Source organism: Platalea leucorodia (genome assembly GCF_965183815.1).
Source record: "Platalea leucorodia genome assembly, chromosome: W".
Taxonomy (NCBI): Eukaryota; Metazoa; Chordata; class Aves; order Pelecaniformes; family Threskiornithidae; genus Platalea; species Platalea leucorodia.
In genome coordinates this window covers 13538289-13557384 of record NC_138859.1, presented here as the reverse complement: position 1 = coordinate 13557384, position 19096 = coordinate 13538289, and the positions used below count along the sequence as shown (strand labels likewise).

General features: G+C 38.7%; 1 protein-coding gene across 2 annotated transcripts in view; it reads left to right on the top strand.

Moving 5' to 3' along the window:
* Positions 1 to 19096, top strand: part of LOC309601804 (secretory carrier-associated membrane protein 1-like) — a gene marked incomplete at both ends in the record, with an annotated part of 79793 nt that overhangs the window by 13590 nt on the left and 47107 nt on the right. The window contains one exon of one of the 2 annotated variants that reach the window (XM_082334936.1): positions 9294 to 9371. The exons of the other annotated variant lie outside the window; for it this stretch is intronic. Coding sequence (XP_082191062.1) covers positions 9294 to 9371 — 78 coding nt within the window. The remainder of the gene's footprint in view (positions 1 to 9293; positions 9372 to 19096) is intronic. 2 annotated transcript variants of the gene reach the window in all.

Sequence of the window (19096 nt, the reverse complement as noted above, 5' to 3'; positions counted from 1 at the left end):
CTTCAAAATTTATAAATTCCCCAAATCTTGCATAATTTAATGCTGAACATCATGATATTGGAAATGTCCTTTAGCTGTCTTACATGGTAGCTAGCTTTTGAGAGTACACTTCATCAGTGCTGTAACCGCATTGTAATCTATTCAAACTGTGAAGTATTTTAATAGATATTCAGTATCAGTTATAGATGCATTTTTTCCCCCAGATTTTCAGTAAAGTGTTAGCACGTATTGCATTAGTATTGCAGTATATATTGAAACTTTAACATTACAAAGAGGAACATAAACACACCTTTCAGAGCTGGGGAAGGGGAGAGTTTTGAGAACAGTGATGAGAGAGATGATGCTTTATTTAGGCATCCAGTACTCCGCTGGTGTGGGCTTTAGGACAAATTTGGCCTTGTGAGCTTATGAAGTTCTTTTTGGTTTCAGAGGTGGGGAATTTGCCTTGCTCAGTAGCTCAGAACCCTTCATAGTTCTGCGGCCATCAGATAAAGTGGCCTATAATGGGCACTGCTTGAGAGCCAAGTATAAGAAACCCCAGTTGCCTACTTTTGCACTATCCTGTTTAATAATTGTGTCCTGGCAGTGCTAGGGTGAAAATATTTTTTAATATCATTCTCTGAGGGGGGTGGGAAATGGCTGATCAATGAATGAGATGTTAAATTTGAAATTGTGAAAGAACTGTTCTAGTGGTTACTCAGATTTTTTTATTAGAAGTACAGAAATAGTCTTTATTTTGCCTTTAAGTCATTAATTCCTTTGTGTTACATGTGTAATCTTTGAGGACAGTTCTTTCTTGTAGTAAGTGGTTTTTAATCATAGGTTAAAATATACTGTTGTAGGTGCAAGATATTAAGGCTTCCTTTATACTGTTAAATGGAAACTGTTTATACTGCTAATGTACTATTAGGACAGTGAAACATGAAATCTCAATTAAGTTGCTGTTTGTGAAGTTTCTGTAACTTTACTCCTCCTTGGGCCTGGGATGATATAAATAAAGCATGAAGAACCAGCAGTGTTTGACACTGCATCAAAACGTGAGTAGCTTCTTGAAACTTTTCCATGTGCAGCTTGTGGCATGAACAGGGAGGAAGTTTTGGGGGAGTTTAGCTGTTTGATTTATACCAAATGTTTACTGAATGTGTGTAAATTGCAATCTCGGAGGCTTAATCTGGCTGAATGTAGACAGTGTTATGGGACTGAAAAACAGATCCTTCATGTGCAGACTATCTTCTTTTCTAAGTGTCAGGTCCTAATTTAAAAGCTGAGACCCAACAGTTAACACAGGAGGAAAAAAATCTTTGATATCCATTGCTGGCCAAATACTTTTTTTTTTTTCTTCTAATTTTGTTCTCAAAAGCTAAACTTTGTCAGAAATCTCTCCCCAAAAATGCTCATGTGAGGACATATTGAAAGCAAAGTATATCATATGGAGAGTTTCAACTGAAACAGCAATAGCTTTGATTGCTCTCCAGAACTCATTCCTTTATGAAGAGTGGGATGGACAGTGTTCTCCTTGATCAAGAAATCAAAAAACTCAGGCCAACAAACATAGTTTCAGGCATTTTTCGTTGCATTTTTGCTTAATTTTCTGAGCCAGCGGTGTGATCTTAAGAAGTACTCAACAGAGAGCGGGAAGTACAACTGTTACTATCAAATACCACTCAGGATGAATTCTTACCAGAAAGTGTACAATTAGTGTTATTCACATTTAGAGAAGGGCAATATGAAGTGTTTATAGGGAATAATTTGTGATAATCAATAGAGAGTTTATCTTGAAATGAAAAGAGCTTATCCTTTTCATGCAGCAAAACAAAGGCTCTTGGGTATTTGATTGGGAATGCATACCTGAGAGAGATAAATGAAGGCTTACGTTGTGCTTGAAGATGAGTATAATTGATCGGTAGTAAATTTAGACTAAAAACTAGAAGGGTTCTAATTTTTGGGATTGAAAAACTGAAACAGCCTTTCAGTAGGAGTAGTAGGGATAAGAAATCCTAGTTGATCAAGATTGATTTTGCTGGATTTGTGGATCTAATCTCATGACTTACCCAGGGTGGATTCACCAGTCTGGATTGAGTCCTGATAGACCTCTGGCTTCTGCTTCTAATCTGTATATACAGTCAGGTTTTTTGAAGGTATAACATCTTTGCTGAGCATGTTGAGTATTTTGGAGGATAAGGTTGGGGCTGTACCTCTCTTGCTCTCTGGGAACTTCCTTTCAAGCACAAAAAGCAACAGGGAAAATGCACAGATAGGTGAAGGTGGTTATGGAATGGTAAATGCTGAAGAAGTTGGTAGAGTCAAGGCTGGTTGGTGTCAGCAACTGATAAAGCAGTTAGGTAGGATAAAGTCATTTGTGGGGGTCTTGAAGTAAAAGACAAAAATTGTATGGTGGCAGAGCTGAAGGGTAGTCAGTGACTGATATAATGAATTATTGGTAATAAATTTTTTATAAAGGGACATCATCTTCTAAGAGTTTTTGCGATGAGGAGAACTGTTTTCTTGATTTAGATTGAAACTACTCCAGTCATTAAGAGATCATTCTTATCCCTTGAACTTAACCTAAACTAAGGTCAAAAATGAAGATTTCTACAATCGTCTATGGTAGCTTATTCTTCCCTCAGCTGTACTTAAGGATCTACATAACTGATAAGTTGTCTTCCATGTTCTCTCTTTCTGACTTCATTCACTAAAAATAATTAAACCTCTTCTAAAATCCATTTTTTTTTTTTTTGTTCATAGTGTGTTGTTTCTCCTTAGTCACTTTTTCCTAAGACTAAACAGATGTACTTCTGTCAGTTTACTCGGGTATTTAATTGGTGCTGTCCCATGATTCCCATGTAACTTTAAAAAAGAGGGGGGGGGGGAAGAGAGGAAAAAAGAAGTGACAGCATTTTTTTTTTTTTTTTTTCTCTTTTAAATGCAGCATTCCATATTCTTTTGATATACAATCCTCCTGGTAACACGTTCCAAGACTTGAGGATATTTAGTTGTCTTGGTACTTGCCCTTGCCATCCCGTGTTAAAAATGTACTTTATTATCCCATTTCCTTATTACCTTTCTTCGCCTGTTCTTTTCCTCATAAAAGTATCTTATGCATTTGTCGTGATTTAACCCCAGCCGGCAACTAAGCACCACACAGCCACTCGCTTGCCCCCCCCCAGTGGGACGGGGGAGAGAATTGGAAGGGTAAAAGTGAGAAAACTCATGGGTTGAGATAAGAACAGTTTAATAATTGAATTGAAATAATAATAAATTGTAATGAAAAGGAAAAAAAAAAACAAAAGAGAGAGGAACAAAACCCAGGAAAAACAAATCATGCAACTGTTCACCACCTGCCGACTGATACCCAGCCAGTCCCTGAGCAGTGATCACACCCCCTGGCCAGCTCCCCCCAGTTTATACACTGAGCATGATGTCATATGGAATAGAATTAATATCTCTTTGGCCAGTTTGGGTCAGCTGTCCTGGCTGTGCCCCCTCCCAGCTTCTTGTGCACCTGGCAGAGCATGGGAAGCTGAAAAGTCCTTGACTAGTGTAAGCACTACTTAGCAGCAACTAAAACATCAGTGTGTTACCAATATTATTCTCATGCTAAATCCAAAACACAGCACTATGCCAGCTACTAGGAAGAAAAGTAACTCTATCCCAGCTGAAACCAGGACAGCATTTCTCCCTGTTCTTGTTTCCCGCAATTTTTTTTGTTCTACTTAAGTTATGCAGTTTTTATTTGAAATTCTTGTTTTCAATTGCTGATGTGTTGTAAAACCATTATAATCCCTATCCAAATCAGTGTTTAGAATGAGTGTTTATAAACCCTGTTTCTTGACCTCTGTTCTTTTAACAACCTGAAGGACAGTTTGGAGGGGAGGATACATATTTTTGCGTTACGTATGCTATCAAAGCATCTTATGGTGGAACAATGCTGGAATTCCCAATGAACAGAAAACAAAGAATCATTACAGATGTATCTACTTCTTCAGTCTTTAATTTGCTAGTCTATTTTGTATTAATGAAACCTGGTAGCTGATGACTAGTTTTGGTCTCCTAGACAACAGAGGTATCTGTTCCCTTTAATTTGATTTTTGAAAAGCTGTAAAAATTACATAGAATGTTTAAAATGGAGTAGATTAATCCGTTCTCACTTGTAATTAGTTGAGTTTGTGCACCCTCTGTGTTAATTGGGTATTCAGTTAATTTTATATCTGAGTGATGTGAAGGTCATTTGTTAACCTAGCTGTGGTGAGTTGACCCTGGCTGGACACTAGGTGCCCACCAAGCTGCTCTATCACTCCCTCTTCTCAGCTGGACAAGGGAGAGAGAATATAATGACAAGCTTGTGGGTCGAGATAAGGACAGGGAGATCACTCGCCAATTACCATCATGGGCAAAACAGACTCCACTTGGGAAATTAATTTAATTTATTGCCAATCACCACCAGAGTAGGGTAATGAGAAATAAAACCAAATCTTAAAACATATTCCCCCCACCCCTCCCTTCTTCCCGAGCTCAACTTCACTCCCAATTTTCTCTACCTCCTCCCCTCTGAGTGGTGCAGGGTGACAGTTCATCAGCTGAATGACAGCAATCAGTTCATCACGCGTTGTCTCTGCTGCTCCTTCCTCCTCGAGGGAGGACTCCTCACTCTCTTCCCCTGCTCCAGCATGGGGTCCCACCCACGGGAGACAGTCCTCCACAAACTTATCCAACATGAGTCCTTCCCACATGCTGCAGTTCTTCATGAACTATTCCAGCATGGATCCTTTCCATAGGGTGCAGTCCTTCAGGAACAGACTACTCCAGTGTGGGTCCCTCACAGGGTCACAAGTCCTGCTAGCAAACTTGCTTCAGCGTGGTCTCCTCTCTCTCTCCACAGGGTCCCAGCCTCCTTCAGGCACATCCACCTGCTCTGGTGTGGGGTCCTCAATGGGCTGCAGGTGGATATCTGCTACACTGTGGACCTCCATGGGCTGCAGGGGGACAGCCTGCATCACCACGGCCTTCACCATAGGCTGAGGGGAATCTCTGCTCCATCGCCTGGAGCACCTCCTCCCCCTCCTTCTTTATTGACCTTGGTGCCTGCAGAGTTGTTTCTCTCGCATATTCTCACTCTTCTCTCCCAGCTGCTGTTGTGCAGCAGTCCCTGTCCCTGTGTCGTCCCGTCCCCCCCCCCCCCTTAAATATGTTATCACAGAGGTGCTACCACCATCGCTGATTGGCTCAGCTTTGGCCAGCATTGGGTCCATCTTGGAGCTGGCCGGCATTGGCTCTATCAGACATAGGGGAAGCTTCTAGCAGCTTCTCTCAGAAACCACCCCTGTAGCCCCCCTGCTACCAAAACCTTGCCACACAAACCCAATTCGCTAGCATAGGAGACATTTTTAATAGTTAGGTGCTCTTGCCAATGTGAAATATAGATGTGTTGTGTTTTTCTGTTTTTGTTTTGTTTGCTTGTTTTTCTGACTGACTTTTCCTTTCTTGATGTAAATACTGGGATGCTTCTTGTACCTGACTCCTAGTGATTCAGAGCATGATTCTAATCTTTGTTTTTGAGATTGATATTGTGGGAGAGAGACTACAAGAAGCAGGTAAAATGAAAGATTAGATGGAAAACAGTCAATTAGGTTGTGCTGATTTCTTAAAACTCCAGTCTCCTGAACTAATTCAGATCTTTAAAATGTCATCTGAAATGACTGTACACAACTTCAGTGCACCAATAGCTACAGTATATGGGTATGAAAAATAGCGTATTCTTAAATTCTGCTCCCTGCTTGATATGACTAATAGTTAAATAAAAAGACCAGAAACTCAAGGTGCTGAACTGGCAGGAGCTTGGGTGAGACAAGGCTGGAGAAGGAAGTGTGAACTGGAAAGAGGGAACAAGGAGTTGGGTGAGCAAGATGAGAATTACTGGGATCAGCACTCTGTGGAGCAGGGACTGGGACTGGCTGGGTGGCTGAAGACAATCAGGTTGTGACAAGGAGTTAGTGCAAGGGCAGGTCAATTTTGGGCAGAAGTACTGGTCCACCAGGACATAGCCTTCTTAGTCTGAGATTGGACCAGGCATTTTACAGTTGCTGCATTCAGCAGCTGACATCAGATATTTAAAGTCTGTCCCAGAAATTCCCTATCTTCTGTATTTGCAGAGGGTAACCCATTTTTTAATCACTTAAATCATGCAGCAGGTTGAGATCTCTGGATATTTGGTGGTTCCAGCCATGTTGGTGCTTTGTGTTCATGTCTGACATTATCACCTATTGGAACTTGTCTTTGTGGCTTTTTTTAAATATTAACAAACAAAAATAACTCGAAAATAATGTATTTTAACTTTATTATCTAGGTGGAATATCAAATATGGAAAAATAAGTTATGCCAGCCTAGACTTACTTATTCCTATAGAATATTAGTTTTTACTTTTTTAACCACTAGGATAACGTGTCATGCAACATACAAATTTGATAGCATTCATTTAAATGTCACTTTTTCTTTGAGTATGTGGTCCTGCACAACATTTGTTGTTCATGTTCATTACTCACACCCTGATTAACTTCTAAATTCAATGTTTTATTATTCTGCAGCAATAAGTACAAGTGCTTTGCAGTTATTGTCACTGCATCTAGATGAGTTGGCATTTGCTCCATTTTTAAAGTAAGATGCAATGAGTACAAGGTAAATGATTCACAGTAATTCTGTGTGTTCCTTGGGATGTCAGGTCTAATCTTTTCAGAAATATTGTAAGTACCTTTTTGAGATATGAAGTGCAGCTCCTGTTGGCATCGTTTGTTCACTGCACTGTATGTGTTCAGAACAATTCAAAGTCCAACAGCCTACATCTGGACATCCAGACTATGAAGATCTTGTTTCTTTCCATGCTGAGGCTAGTTCTAGCATTACAGAAGATCTCAGTGAATGAGTATAGGAGAGATGTGGATATCCAGGCTAGTATTTGCCACCTTCAACTATGAAGTTACTCTTCCTGTGATCTCTGGTTTACTTCTCCTTGAGTCTTCCAGCTTGTGGAAGAGATCAGGCCATGAACTTCTATTGAAGCCCAGACTGTATAATTGAGGTTTTCCGAGAGCAGAATTTGAATGCTACTTGGCATGGTGGGGTTCAATTTGTGTGTTGCAATACAACTATACAACTATAATATTTTTTTTTACTAGGTAGTGAAACTTTTCTTATATAGAGCTGATGTTGAATGTCCTCTGAGTCGTTGTTTGTTTTTTTGTGTCATCCCCCCCCCCTTTTCAAAAAAGAAGTTCATCTTTTTTGATCTTGTACTAACAAGTCTAGTAAACTAATGCCTAATTCAGATATCAGATTTAATTCTTCCCTTAGTTTTATGATCTTTTTAGTCAGTGTTTCAAATAATTTGTAGCTGAATTTTACAGCAAATATTCTTTCCCCATACACTTTCCCTTATTGTTGTTGTTCATCTGCACAATATTTTGTGCCAGTCCTTTAATGAAATGACATGTTACAAGAAGTTAGTCTATCAGTTTATGCAAGACTTGATGAGATTTTAGTTGGAACAGTGCATTCAAGTCTAGGATGGTAACTAAAAATATGGCAAACTTGTGGGGGAGACTGTCACCAGGATGGCTTTATTGAAATCACTAATTATGGTATAAGTCAAGTGCAGGAAAGCTGATTTTTAAATTGCATGTAACGTTCTGTATTCATTTAGAGAAAGGTTGTTTCTTGTTTAGTCACTGTTAAAATACTGCTTTGCAGCTAAATGTGTGCTTTAGGCAAAAGTGGTAGCATTTTATGTGAACAATAAGGGTAGTTTTTATGTACATGAACTTGATTAAAATATGCAACATATAATTTTTGAAGCAATGCTTTTCTTAAACTTTTTTATAGTCAAAGTATTTTTAATTGCCTCATTTTAATACATTTGTGACTATAGCTAGTGAAAGAACACTTGTTCTCATTTGCTGTATCCTTCAGGATTTTAGAGTTGATAGACATTCTTCCCTATTTTTTCTCTAGCTATAAACAAGTTGACTGCAGCCATTAAGAAAATAATATTCCTGCACCTGTAGATTAAGCTACTGCTGTCAAGACTAAGATAATGCTGTAATAGATGCTGATTCTAAGAATCTAGATTTTATTTTTAGTAGCTTAATAGTTTTTGTATTTATTTAAGTGTAGATTAAGTCAATTACTGTATTTTTTTAAAGTAGACAAATATTGAGTTTTTAAATTTAATGGCCTTGAGGAAATGTAAATGTATATAAATGTAAATACTTATCTTTGTCCCAGTCTTTATCAGCTCTAGTTTGTTTTCTAATGTTGAACTACTGTTAAAATTAAGAAAATGTGTGTGTATATATACATAACAGTTATAACTAAGTGGATAGTATATTTATAGCTATATTTTGTATGTTTGATATACATGTGAAATATTGTGCAATTGTTTTGTGTATTTATGTAAATATAAATGTAACTAACCATATCAAATAAGTGGATTTCTTAATTTTCAAGAAAACCCTCCTTTCATCCATTCTTATTTTCTGAAGATGCAAAAACTTTAAATTAAGCCACAGAAACAATGTAGTGGAACCAGGCATCACATGAAATATGTACAATTTTTCTTCATATGAAGTTAGTGTGGTCTGTGATAGTGGGCACTTCTGCTCTTCTGCAGAATCAAGCCTGCCTATCTCTAGCACAGAGAAATGTTTCATTCCTGAAGTTGCTTTCTCAAGTGAAACCTTAAGCAGTCTTTTTTGCTGTAGAGTTCATTGGAGGAAAAAATTTCACCTTTTTCTTAATTTTACCAGTTCAGGTAGAAGCTGAACCAGAGGTGCTTTTGGCATTATGGGACACTGTTTCCTCAGCTCTCAGCTTCATTTTTCTGAAATGCTTTTCCTATTCCTGAAGGTGTTGGAGGTACTTCTGGGTAGGGAAAACCAAGAGTTTACAGAAAGCTCTTTTCTTCTGTCGTGCTCTTTGGGTATATAGTTGTGGAGTCCAGTGGTCAACATAGCAGGATACAGTTTTCTTCCCTTCTCTATTGAGAGCTTTTTCCCTTATAAATCAAATGTATGACAGATGGAGTTTCTTTTAGACTGTGTTAATCTAATTTTGTAAGAAGCTCAGGATGGAATGATGTCATTTCAGGGTCAGAGGAAGAGGTGGATATTTACAGGCTTTTTTAGTGAAAACAAACTTTTTTAGAGTTTTATATGACATAATGAGTTTTATATGATATAACGATATGTGTTGACTCGTTGCTTGTATACATATACATACATTTACAGAACTGTTTTCTCTTCTAGGATCCTTCTGTTACACAAGTGACAAGAAATGTTCCTCCAGGGCTAGATGAATACAATCCTTTCTCTGATTCAAGAACAGTAAGCACATTTATTTATTAATAATGCTGTTAATCTTTTTAGGTGAGATTTGTGGGGTATTGTTTTCAGAGTTTGGGACTGATGTAAAACATACAAATTGGGGGACGAGAGGCTGGAGAGCAGCCCTGCAGAAAGAGATCTGGGGATTTGGGTTGATGGCAAGTTGAACATGAGTCAACAGCATGCCCTGGCAGCCAAAAGGGCCAACCGGGTCCTGGGGTGCATCAAGCACAGCATAGCTAGCCGGTCGAGGGAGGTGGTTGTCCCCCTCTACAATGCACTGGTGCGGCCCCACCTCGAGTACTATGTGCAGTTTTGGGTGCCTCAGTATAAGAAGGACATCAAACTATTAGAGTATGTCCAGAGGAGGGCGACCAAGATGGTGAAAGGTCTCGAGGGCAAGACTTATGAGGAGCGGCTGAGGTCACTTGGCTTGTTCAGCTTGGAGAAGAGAAGGCCGAGGGGTGATCTCATCACAGTCTACAACTTCCTCAAGAGGGGCAGCGGAGGGGGAGGTGCTGACCCCCTCTCTCTGGTGACCAGCGATAGGACACGAGGAAATGGAATGAAGCTGTGTCAGGGGGAGTTCAGATTGGACATTAGGAAAAGGTTCTTCACCGAGAGGGTGGTCGGTCACTGGAACAGGCTCCCCAGGGAAGTGGTCACGGCACCAAGCCTGTCTGGACGATGCTCTTAGTCATGTGGTTTAGTTTTAGGTAGTCCTGTGTGGAGCAGGGAGTTGGACTCGATGATCCTTGTGGGTCCATTCCAACTTGAGATATTCTATGTCAGGGGCTAGCTAGAGGTAATGGAAGATGTGTAAGGATAGATAGTCCTGTAAAGTATTTGGAGGATTCAGTGGGTAGGTTGACGTAAGTGAGCTTTGACCCCTTAAGGAAAGGTGGCTCCCTGAAAGGGGGCCAAAACAGAATCGAGTCTTTCCTTTGTTCAGTAGGACTTCTGGTAGCCTGTCTTTATGCTTTTCTAAATTTTACTTGCTTTAAAGTGTATGAATGTGGCACACTTCCTCAGTGTCTTGCTTTTGATTTCCATTGCACTTATGAAAGTGCTGTTCAGAATAAGAAAAACATTGTGTTTAAGCAACAGTCCACAGGCTATGAATAGCTGTGCTGTACTAAAAGGAATAATTTATGTCCGAGAAACACAGTTGGATTTTGCCTCTAATTTGTGTAGTTTTAATTTACCTTGTGCTTATTTTCTCGGGGGGGAGGAGGGATACAAGGAATGGGGTAGTAAATTCATACTGTAACAGCATTTCTCAGTAGTTACTTTTGATAGTAAAGATCTTGTGCAAGATCTGCAAAATGTATGGATGATTACTGTCTGTCACTATAATTTATAAACATTCAAATACTATATTTTTTAAATGTATGCTTATATTTCCTATGGCAAATCTGGTAGTGCTGATAGGGAATGTTGGTATTTGAGTCTTTGCAATGCAACAGTAAGGTTTTATACAGTATTAAAATGCTAGACTGGAAGAAGCTGCTTTTTTTTTTTTTTTTTTTTGAGCTGGCAGCAATATTAAATAGTTCTCAAATTTTTTCTCCTAACTCACAATACCACAAACTGTATTTGATTTATTTTTCTGAAGCTTGAAGAGTTTCAAAATTGCTTTGTACAGACAATAAGTTATAAATGTCAGGTAGGTCTGTTTTAAAAACAGTAGGTCTTGTTTAAAAAAAAAAATTCTAGAGCTACTCTGACTTTTTTTATTATCTACTTATTTTAACGTGCAGCTCTGGGAAAAGGAAAACTGAAGTATATGGCTAAGGTTATCTGGCTTCTAACAGTCAGCTGTGCATATATAAATTCTAATCACTTGTTACAGATGTCATACAGAAAAATTGGGAGGATGGGGGAAATCTTGAAGTCAGTGTTCAGATCTACTGAATATGTGCTATATTCATGCATTGTGATTCAATTAATAATCTGTGGGATGTTACCAAATTCATAAAAACTGTCTATTGAATGAGCAGTTCTTTCTGCGGAGGAAAAAAGGAACTTGTGCAGGCTTTCTTTTTAGTAAAGTATATATTCAGCTAAGAGTGCAGTAGTAATCAACCTTTAGATTATATTTCCCTTCTTCTTTCTGTATCTTGTGGATGCTGACTATGTAAAGAAGTATTCCATAATTATATGCATTTGCAGGAATGTGCTTAGATACCTGAGGATATGCTCACAATTCCATGTGCTCACCTCTTTTCCTACCAGCTTTGTGTGCAAGAGAAGGGCATACTATGCCTGTACAAATGTGCATGCAACAGGACGAAGGGAAGATAAAGTGGAATTGAATGCCTTTAAGGATTGGATGAACAGAGGTAGAAAGCAGGATCTGTGGATATTAGACTTGGAGGATTACAATGCCCATCAGGGTAGGGATAGAAATTACTCTGTTTTGTGTGCTGCTTAGAGCAAAAACATCCAGATAGTTTCCAGGGGCTTGGATTTGCTGCTGTTCTTTGTTCTTCCTTTGTTGGGAAGCTGAGCCATCTTGAACAATTTTGTGCAGGTAATCTTACTTCTAACATTTGAAAACAATAATGGCACCAGTGAGCAGAAAGGATATATGCTGGTCATAGAAAAATATATCCTGGAGATTTGTGCTCTTCAGTTTGAGAATTACTGGCCTCTAAGACTTTAAATGATGTTTGTGTTTCACTACAAGTAACAGTGTGTAGTTGTAGTTTTTAAGGAAGCTGAGAACAGTATGCTTCAATTAGAAATCCAAATTTTTCCTGTTTATACATCTTAGCTAATGCTAAGATGGTATCTTAGTCTATAGCATTAACACAGCATTAACCTTCTTCCCCCTCCCCTCCAAATTCAAGTTAATAAAACATTCTGGTCTCCACAAATATTTCTCCATTGCAGATCCAGGCAGGGATATGTTTCTTCTGTGAGAAAGTGACTTCAAACTCTGAATACTGACATTGATTATCTTAGCTCAGTTGTGTTCTCCCTTTGCCAAGGGAGATGCTGCCTATCAATTCTTTCTTGGTTAGCAGGATAGGACAGGAAAAAAAAAAAAGTAAATTGTATTTCTAATTTTTATTTTTTTTTTTTAGTATTTCAGTGCATTCACCTTTTCTCTGTCAACTTACATCCTTCACAACTGCAGTGGGAAATTGGTAGGAAAATAACATGTAAGACATAATGAGGAAAATGAATGGGCATAGGAGACTTTAGGTCTCATGTTAGATATCAAGGTGGTGACACTTGAGAAATCAGGAGTCTTTCTTTTTTGGCTTCTTATCAAATTTTAAAGCTTGTCTTATTTTTGATTGTTAAACCAAACAAATTTTTCAGTGAATGGTAATAAATGTCAGACTAAATATCATTGCCTGCATCTTCAGTGGTTTTGTCTCCAGCTCTAACAGTTGCCATGGAGAGGACTTCGTCTTTTTTCAGGTTTCTGAAAACAACAAGGAACAGATGAGATTAGACAATTAGTATTTCTGCTTCATCATTTAATGAAACTACTGTTAAAGAAAGTTTTTAAACTCTTCCAGCTTCTACAAGTGTGTATATATGTATACTGTGTGTATATATGTATAACATGTATAGAGGGTTTTTTTGTTGTTGTTGGTTTTAAGAGGCATATTTAAATGGATTTTTTTTTTTCAGTAAATTCCTGGACAGCTCCTCTCCTCCTGTCTTGCATCCACACACAGTGAAGTGTTTATAGGAAACCAGATTGATCAGCTATACCTGGCTTCTTTTGGAAGTCTGTCCTTCCCCCCTGTTTCCACCCCCACCCCCCCCCTTGAATAAACTACTTCACCCACATGGGAAAATCTATTTGAGAGAGAATTTCTTTTGAGCGTTTCTCTCTCTTATTTCTCTTCAGGAGAGGTCATACTAATTTGCTTTTTCTCCTAGTGCAGCTGTGACAGCAAGGCACATGCCAGGGCAGGTTAGGTTGGATATCAGGACAAACTTCTTCAGTGAAAGGGTAGTCAGGCACTAGAACAGGCTGCCCAGGGAAGTGGTTGAGTCCCCATCCCTGGAGGTATTTAAAAGACGGATAGACATGATGCATAGGGACATGGTTTAGTCGTGGACTTGGCAGTGCTAGGTTAACAATTGGACTCGATGATCTTAAGGGTCTTTTCCAACCTAAACGATTCTATGATTCTTTGAAATAAAAAGATCTATTCCAGAAAAACCATTTGGGGTAGGGACAAAAAGGGATGCTGTAGAGAGAGGTTGGTTGAATTTCAGGATATAAGTATCTTATTGTAATCTGTTAGTGAGGATCAAAAACCATGGATCTGTGAAGTAAAGTCTCTCTAAAAACAGTCAACTTGCACCACCCACATTTGGCCAGGGGATCTATCATGATATTATTCAGTGATGGCTGGAGGTTATCACAGTCCTCACAATACAAGCCTGAGTAATTAGCATTAAAGTTACACCCTTAAGAAGACAGAATTGCCAGCCATCTGTCTTGCTGTGAATGTCTTGTCAATCCTATCTAGGCTGCAAGTCAGTCAGGTTTCTGAAAACATACCTAAATCCCTAAATCTCTTCCATACCTAAATCCCTAAGCCACCAATAGCACTTGGACAGGCAACCAACACCCCATGGACAGACAGGAATGACAAAATATGTGCCAAGTCATAGGTTGCAAGGGACCTCTGGAGGTCATCTTTTTCAGTCCCCCCCTATTCAAAGTTGGTCACTAAGTCACATTGCTCAGCATCTTGTCCTGGTGAGTTTTGAATATATCCAGGGATAGATATCCTGTGACTTCACTGGGCAACCTGTCCTAGTGCTTGGCAGTTCTTGCAGTGAATTTTCCCCCCCTAATATCTAATTAGTTTGCTATGTTCCAACAAGTAATGTGCTGTGTAATAAAAGCAGCAGTATCTTTTCCCAGCAATCCCATGTGTATGCTGATCAATAAGGGAATCAAAATGTATGTTTCATTTCTTATACGTAGTAAATTATATATTAATGAGGGCAGAATTCTACAGCATTAGCCTGATATGTGGATAAGCCAGACTTCGCTTCAGTAAGTATGAGATTAGGAAATGAAAGAATTCTTACAGGGTGACTGTGACATTCTTCTCAGGTAAGAAGCACTGATAAAGCCTTGTTTTAAAATTTTCATTATGCCTGATGTGGGGCCAAGTCTTCTAAGTTCCAGAAGGATGTATTGAACTGTTAAATTTGAGAGTTGAAAGAAGAGGCTTGACTTCTGATGCCCTGAAGCCACCTGAGAAGCCTATGTCTACCCATCTACTTCTGAGACAAAAGAAGACACAGTAGTTTTTGGGATGCTCTGGTATGAACTGCAGAAGATGTTCATGAAGGTTAAAGGAGTTACCTGGCAAATGCCAGATTCACTGGTTTCTTTCAAAGCTGCCTCAGCATTTTTTTATTCCTAGAAATCCAATGTCAATAAAAATCAAAATAACATAGAGAGACAAAAGTATACTGAACAATGAGAATTCCTTTTCTGCTTATTTAATAGTTATGGATCTCGGTGTCCTTATGAAATGTCCATTACTTCTCAAAACTGCAGTTACCTAGTTTAACATCTTCAGGATTTTGATAGTTATTGACCAAGTATCTCTGTCCCACTTGCGTTTTTTGTGCTGATAAAACATTTGAGGTGACCTTAGAAAGTGGATGTTTGCTTTTGATTCTAAATAGCAAATCAGTTGCTCCTATAACTAGCTCTAATATCACCATTTGGTAATAGTATTTCCTCAGTAAGATTTACACTTACTATATACAATTTTTGTCTGTATTAAATTGATGTCCCTTTCCAACCTTTTTAAAACCTAAATCTGAGCTATTGCTTTCCAGAATGGTTTAAAAATGCCTCCAATTTTAGACTTCTTGCATCTCGTACAACAGAACTTATGCCATTTCAGACAGTTTTTCAATACAACAGCTTGCAAATACTTCTTCATTTCAGACTGTAAAGAACCTACTGTATGCTAGCTAACATACCAATGAGGATTTTTATTGGAATTGTTTTGGAGCTTTTTTTATGAAGTTAGCTTAATTCTTAGTTGAGCAAACTTCAGAGATGGCAGTTAGAGCAAACCTGTGCTTACTGTATATTTTGGAAATTGATGTGAGACACTTGTGCAAATATACTTGTGGAATTTTGCTTTGTATTACCTTCTTAATTGTACGAAGAACCATCTGCCTTACTGTTTGTCTACTAGCCAATAAATGATTATTTCTTTGACTTTTATTGACTATGTTTTAATTGCATGTATGAAGCAAGGTTTTTTTTGAGTAACCCATTTGCATTAAGGCTTAGCATAACCTCTGTTCTCCCTGGTTCTTGTTTATTTGCCATGTATGCATTTTTATTGAACTTCTGTTTTTTTCCAGTGATTGCTGAAGAGATTTATAGGACAAAATAAATTATTTGTGGCTTTATGAAGAAATGGTTTCTGACAAAATGTTATCACAAATAACATTTTTTTCCTTTTTTCCTGTACCCTTTCCTTACTACCTATGTCAGTCCAATAATAAAGAGAGTCCAGCTAACACACAAGACTGATTAAGTCCATGCAGTTCTCCAGATCTGCTATACAGTGCTAGAGCTTGAAGATGTACCTTCTTTGATTTCTCTTCAATACTTCTTGTTTCTAGGAAAATCCCAAACTGTACTGCTATGTCTTTTTTTTTTTTTTTTTGTTAATGATTTTCCAAGGCAGCTGGATACTTCTATTTGTTTCATGTTAAGCAGCTGTGGGGTTTTTATTCACTGCTGCTCAGCTTTGATTAGGGTTATAAAAATGAGTACTTCAGTTTGGTAGGAAGACTTAGTGCAAACTGCGTTTAAAATGGTTGCATACTACAGTGTTTTCTTCATTAGGTTCTTGATCTGTAGAATCATAGAATTGTAGAATCATAGAATCGTTAAGGTTGGAAAAGACCCTTAAGATCATTGAGTCCAACCGTTAACCTATCACTGCCAAGTCCACCACTAAACCATGTCCCTAAGCGCCTTGTCTACCCTTCTTTTAAATACTTCTAGGGATAGAGACTCAACCACTTCCCTGGGCAGTTTGGGTTGGAAGGGACCTTTAAAGGTCATCTAGTCCAACCCCACTGCAATGGGCAGGGACATCTTCAACTAGAGCAGGTTACTCAGAGCCTTGTCTAACCTGACCTTGAATGTTTCCAGGGATGGGGCATCTACCACCTCTCTGGGCAACCTGTTCCAGTGTTTCATCACCCTTATTGTAAAAAATTTCTTAGAAGATGGTTTATAATATCTGTGCCTGTCGTGCATTGAATTATGATCTTTAAATAATAACCTGGAAAAATAAGCACATTAAAGCATTATTGAACTTCCACCATTAGAGGTAGATTTGAGCACTGACATTCGTTCCCCTGTGCACACATTATGAAGCTAAGATTTCATTCTTTATATATATCAACCTAGCAGAAATTCTGGAGTGGTACCCAGCAAAAATTAACAACAGATGTTGAGGCAGATATGTGATTTTTTTTTTTCTTATCCTTTCCTTACAAGCTCTTCTCTCTATTTTTTCTTACATCGTGTGCTAATTCCAGCAAATGATATTAAATAACACATAAGTGATATTAAACACACAATAACTTAAACTAATGGTGTAGACATACCTACTGTAGCTCAAAAATAGCTACTTTAGATGTACCATAAGAGACTAACTGTGCTGGCTTTTTGCTGCTTTTGATTTAAACAGTGTCAAGTGTGCTACTGGCGTAAGACAGCCTTTAGAAAAGCGGAAGCTATTTTCAAAGAAAACTTAAGAGCTTAACATCTGGGAAGCTAAGTGTGAAACTAAGGTGAGCTCAAAGCTCTGAGGAAAAACTTGTAGAACAACTTGGGAAAATTTCTTTCCCAGAAGCAGGAAGCTTCCACCATCTTTAAGGTTGTAAGAGTACTAATAGAAGATAATGATGTAGGAAAAAGCTAAATTAATTGTTTCTTTACAAGGGAAGTGTCTTGAATTCTTAATAGAATAGGCTTTAGAGAAGCAATAACTTGCTAGAAATAGGTAGTATTCAGCTGAGTGTTAAGAAAACCATGATGGAAAATTGCTAAAGCATGAATTGGAATGTACCTCAGCTGGCCTTATACCAGAGGAAGGAAAAGTGATGGCTGTCACACTCGCTATAGAAAAAGCTCTTAAAAGGATTCAAGAAATTAAGAGGCCAGAAGGTACAAGTTCTTTACTGGGCAAGTAGAAGGGGAAGTCTACTACTCATAGATGTTGGTTGGTTGGTTGGTTGGGTTTTTTGTTTGTTTTAGCAGAACTCTACACGTACAGAGGCTTTAACCTTCAAAGAGACATGGAAGTTGTCTTGACTGCTGAGTCATTCCTGCATTAAGTAATGGACTTCAGTGCACAGATCTGACAACATGAGACTCAGGACAGCTGCTTCCTTGCGGTGCTTGAAGAAATAAGCCTGGAGTGTCCTCCTTCATGTTACTATAGTGATATGGCTGTATGGTTTTTTTGGGGGGCTGAGGACTGAAGAAAGATCATAATCCCAGTCATATTATTACAGAGTATCTAAAATTCCTAATCATGTGCTATCTTTGACAAAGTAAAGGTAGCCTTTCGGTTGCAAACCTCTGTGATGGTCATGACTGTCCAAATACTCAAGGCAGTCATACTGGTTGCTATAAGGATATGTGGAATGTGAGACCATCTGTTTCATTCAGGTTATAGACCTTTTCAGTTTAAAGGGAGTAATAAATAACAGGGAAAGTGATAAACAAAACCAGACAGAAATACAAACCAGATAAATGATAACAGAGACATAAAGTAAAAGTAAAACTCTTCAGCTGCTAATTGATGGGTGTCCTGGTTTCAGCTGGGATAGAGTTGATTTTTTCTTCCTAGTAGCTGGTATAGTGCTGCATTTTGGATTTAGTAGGAGAATAATGTTGATAACACACTGATGCTTTAGTGGTTGCTAAGTAGTGCTTACACCGGTCAAGGACTTTTCAGCTTCCCATGCTTGGCTAGGTGCACAAGAAGCTGGGAGGGGGCATAGCCAGGACAACTGACCCAGACTGGCCAAATTCCATACCATATGACGTCATGCTCAGTATATAAGCTGGGGGGAGTTGGCTGGGGGGCAGCGATCGTTGCTTGGGGACGTGCTGGGCATTGGTCGGTGGGTGGTGAGCCAATTGTATAGTGTATCACTTGCTTTGTATGTTATTATAGTATTACTATTATTGTTATTACTACTACTGCTACTATTACTACTATTCTATTTTATTTTACTTCAATTATTAAACTGTCCTTATCTCAGCCCACGAGTTTTCTCATTTTCACCCTTCCAATTCTCTACCCCATCCCACTGGGGTGGGGGGAGTGAGCGAGCGGCTGTGTGGTGCTTAGTTGCTGGCTGGGGTTAAACCACGACAGTCCTTTTTGGCGCCCAACGTGGGGCTCGAAGGGTTTCAGATGATAACAGATTAACCAGAGTGTATTAAGGAATTTCTATCTGTTAGCAGTTGCCGGTCATAATATTGATTCATCTGTTCTCGATCGTAGTTTATCTGATCTGCACCATGCTCTTCTTTTTTGCTGTACAGGTTAAAGATTGGTGTTGGGTTTTGCAGTTTGCTGTGCTCTGCAGTGATTAGTGATGTTTTGCCTGGGAGATTTGTTTTTATAACACTGACCTTGAGCGTTATCTGGTATTTGGGTTCTGTAGTGAAGCCA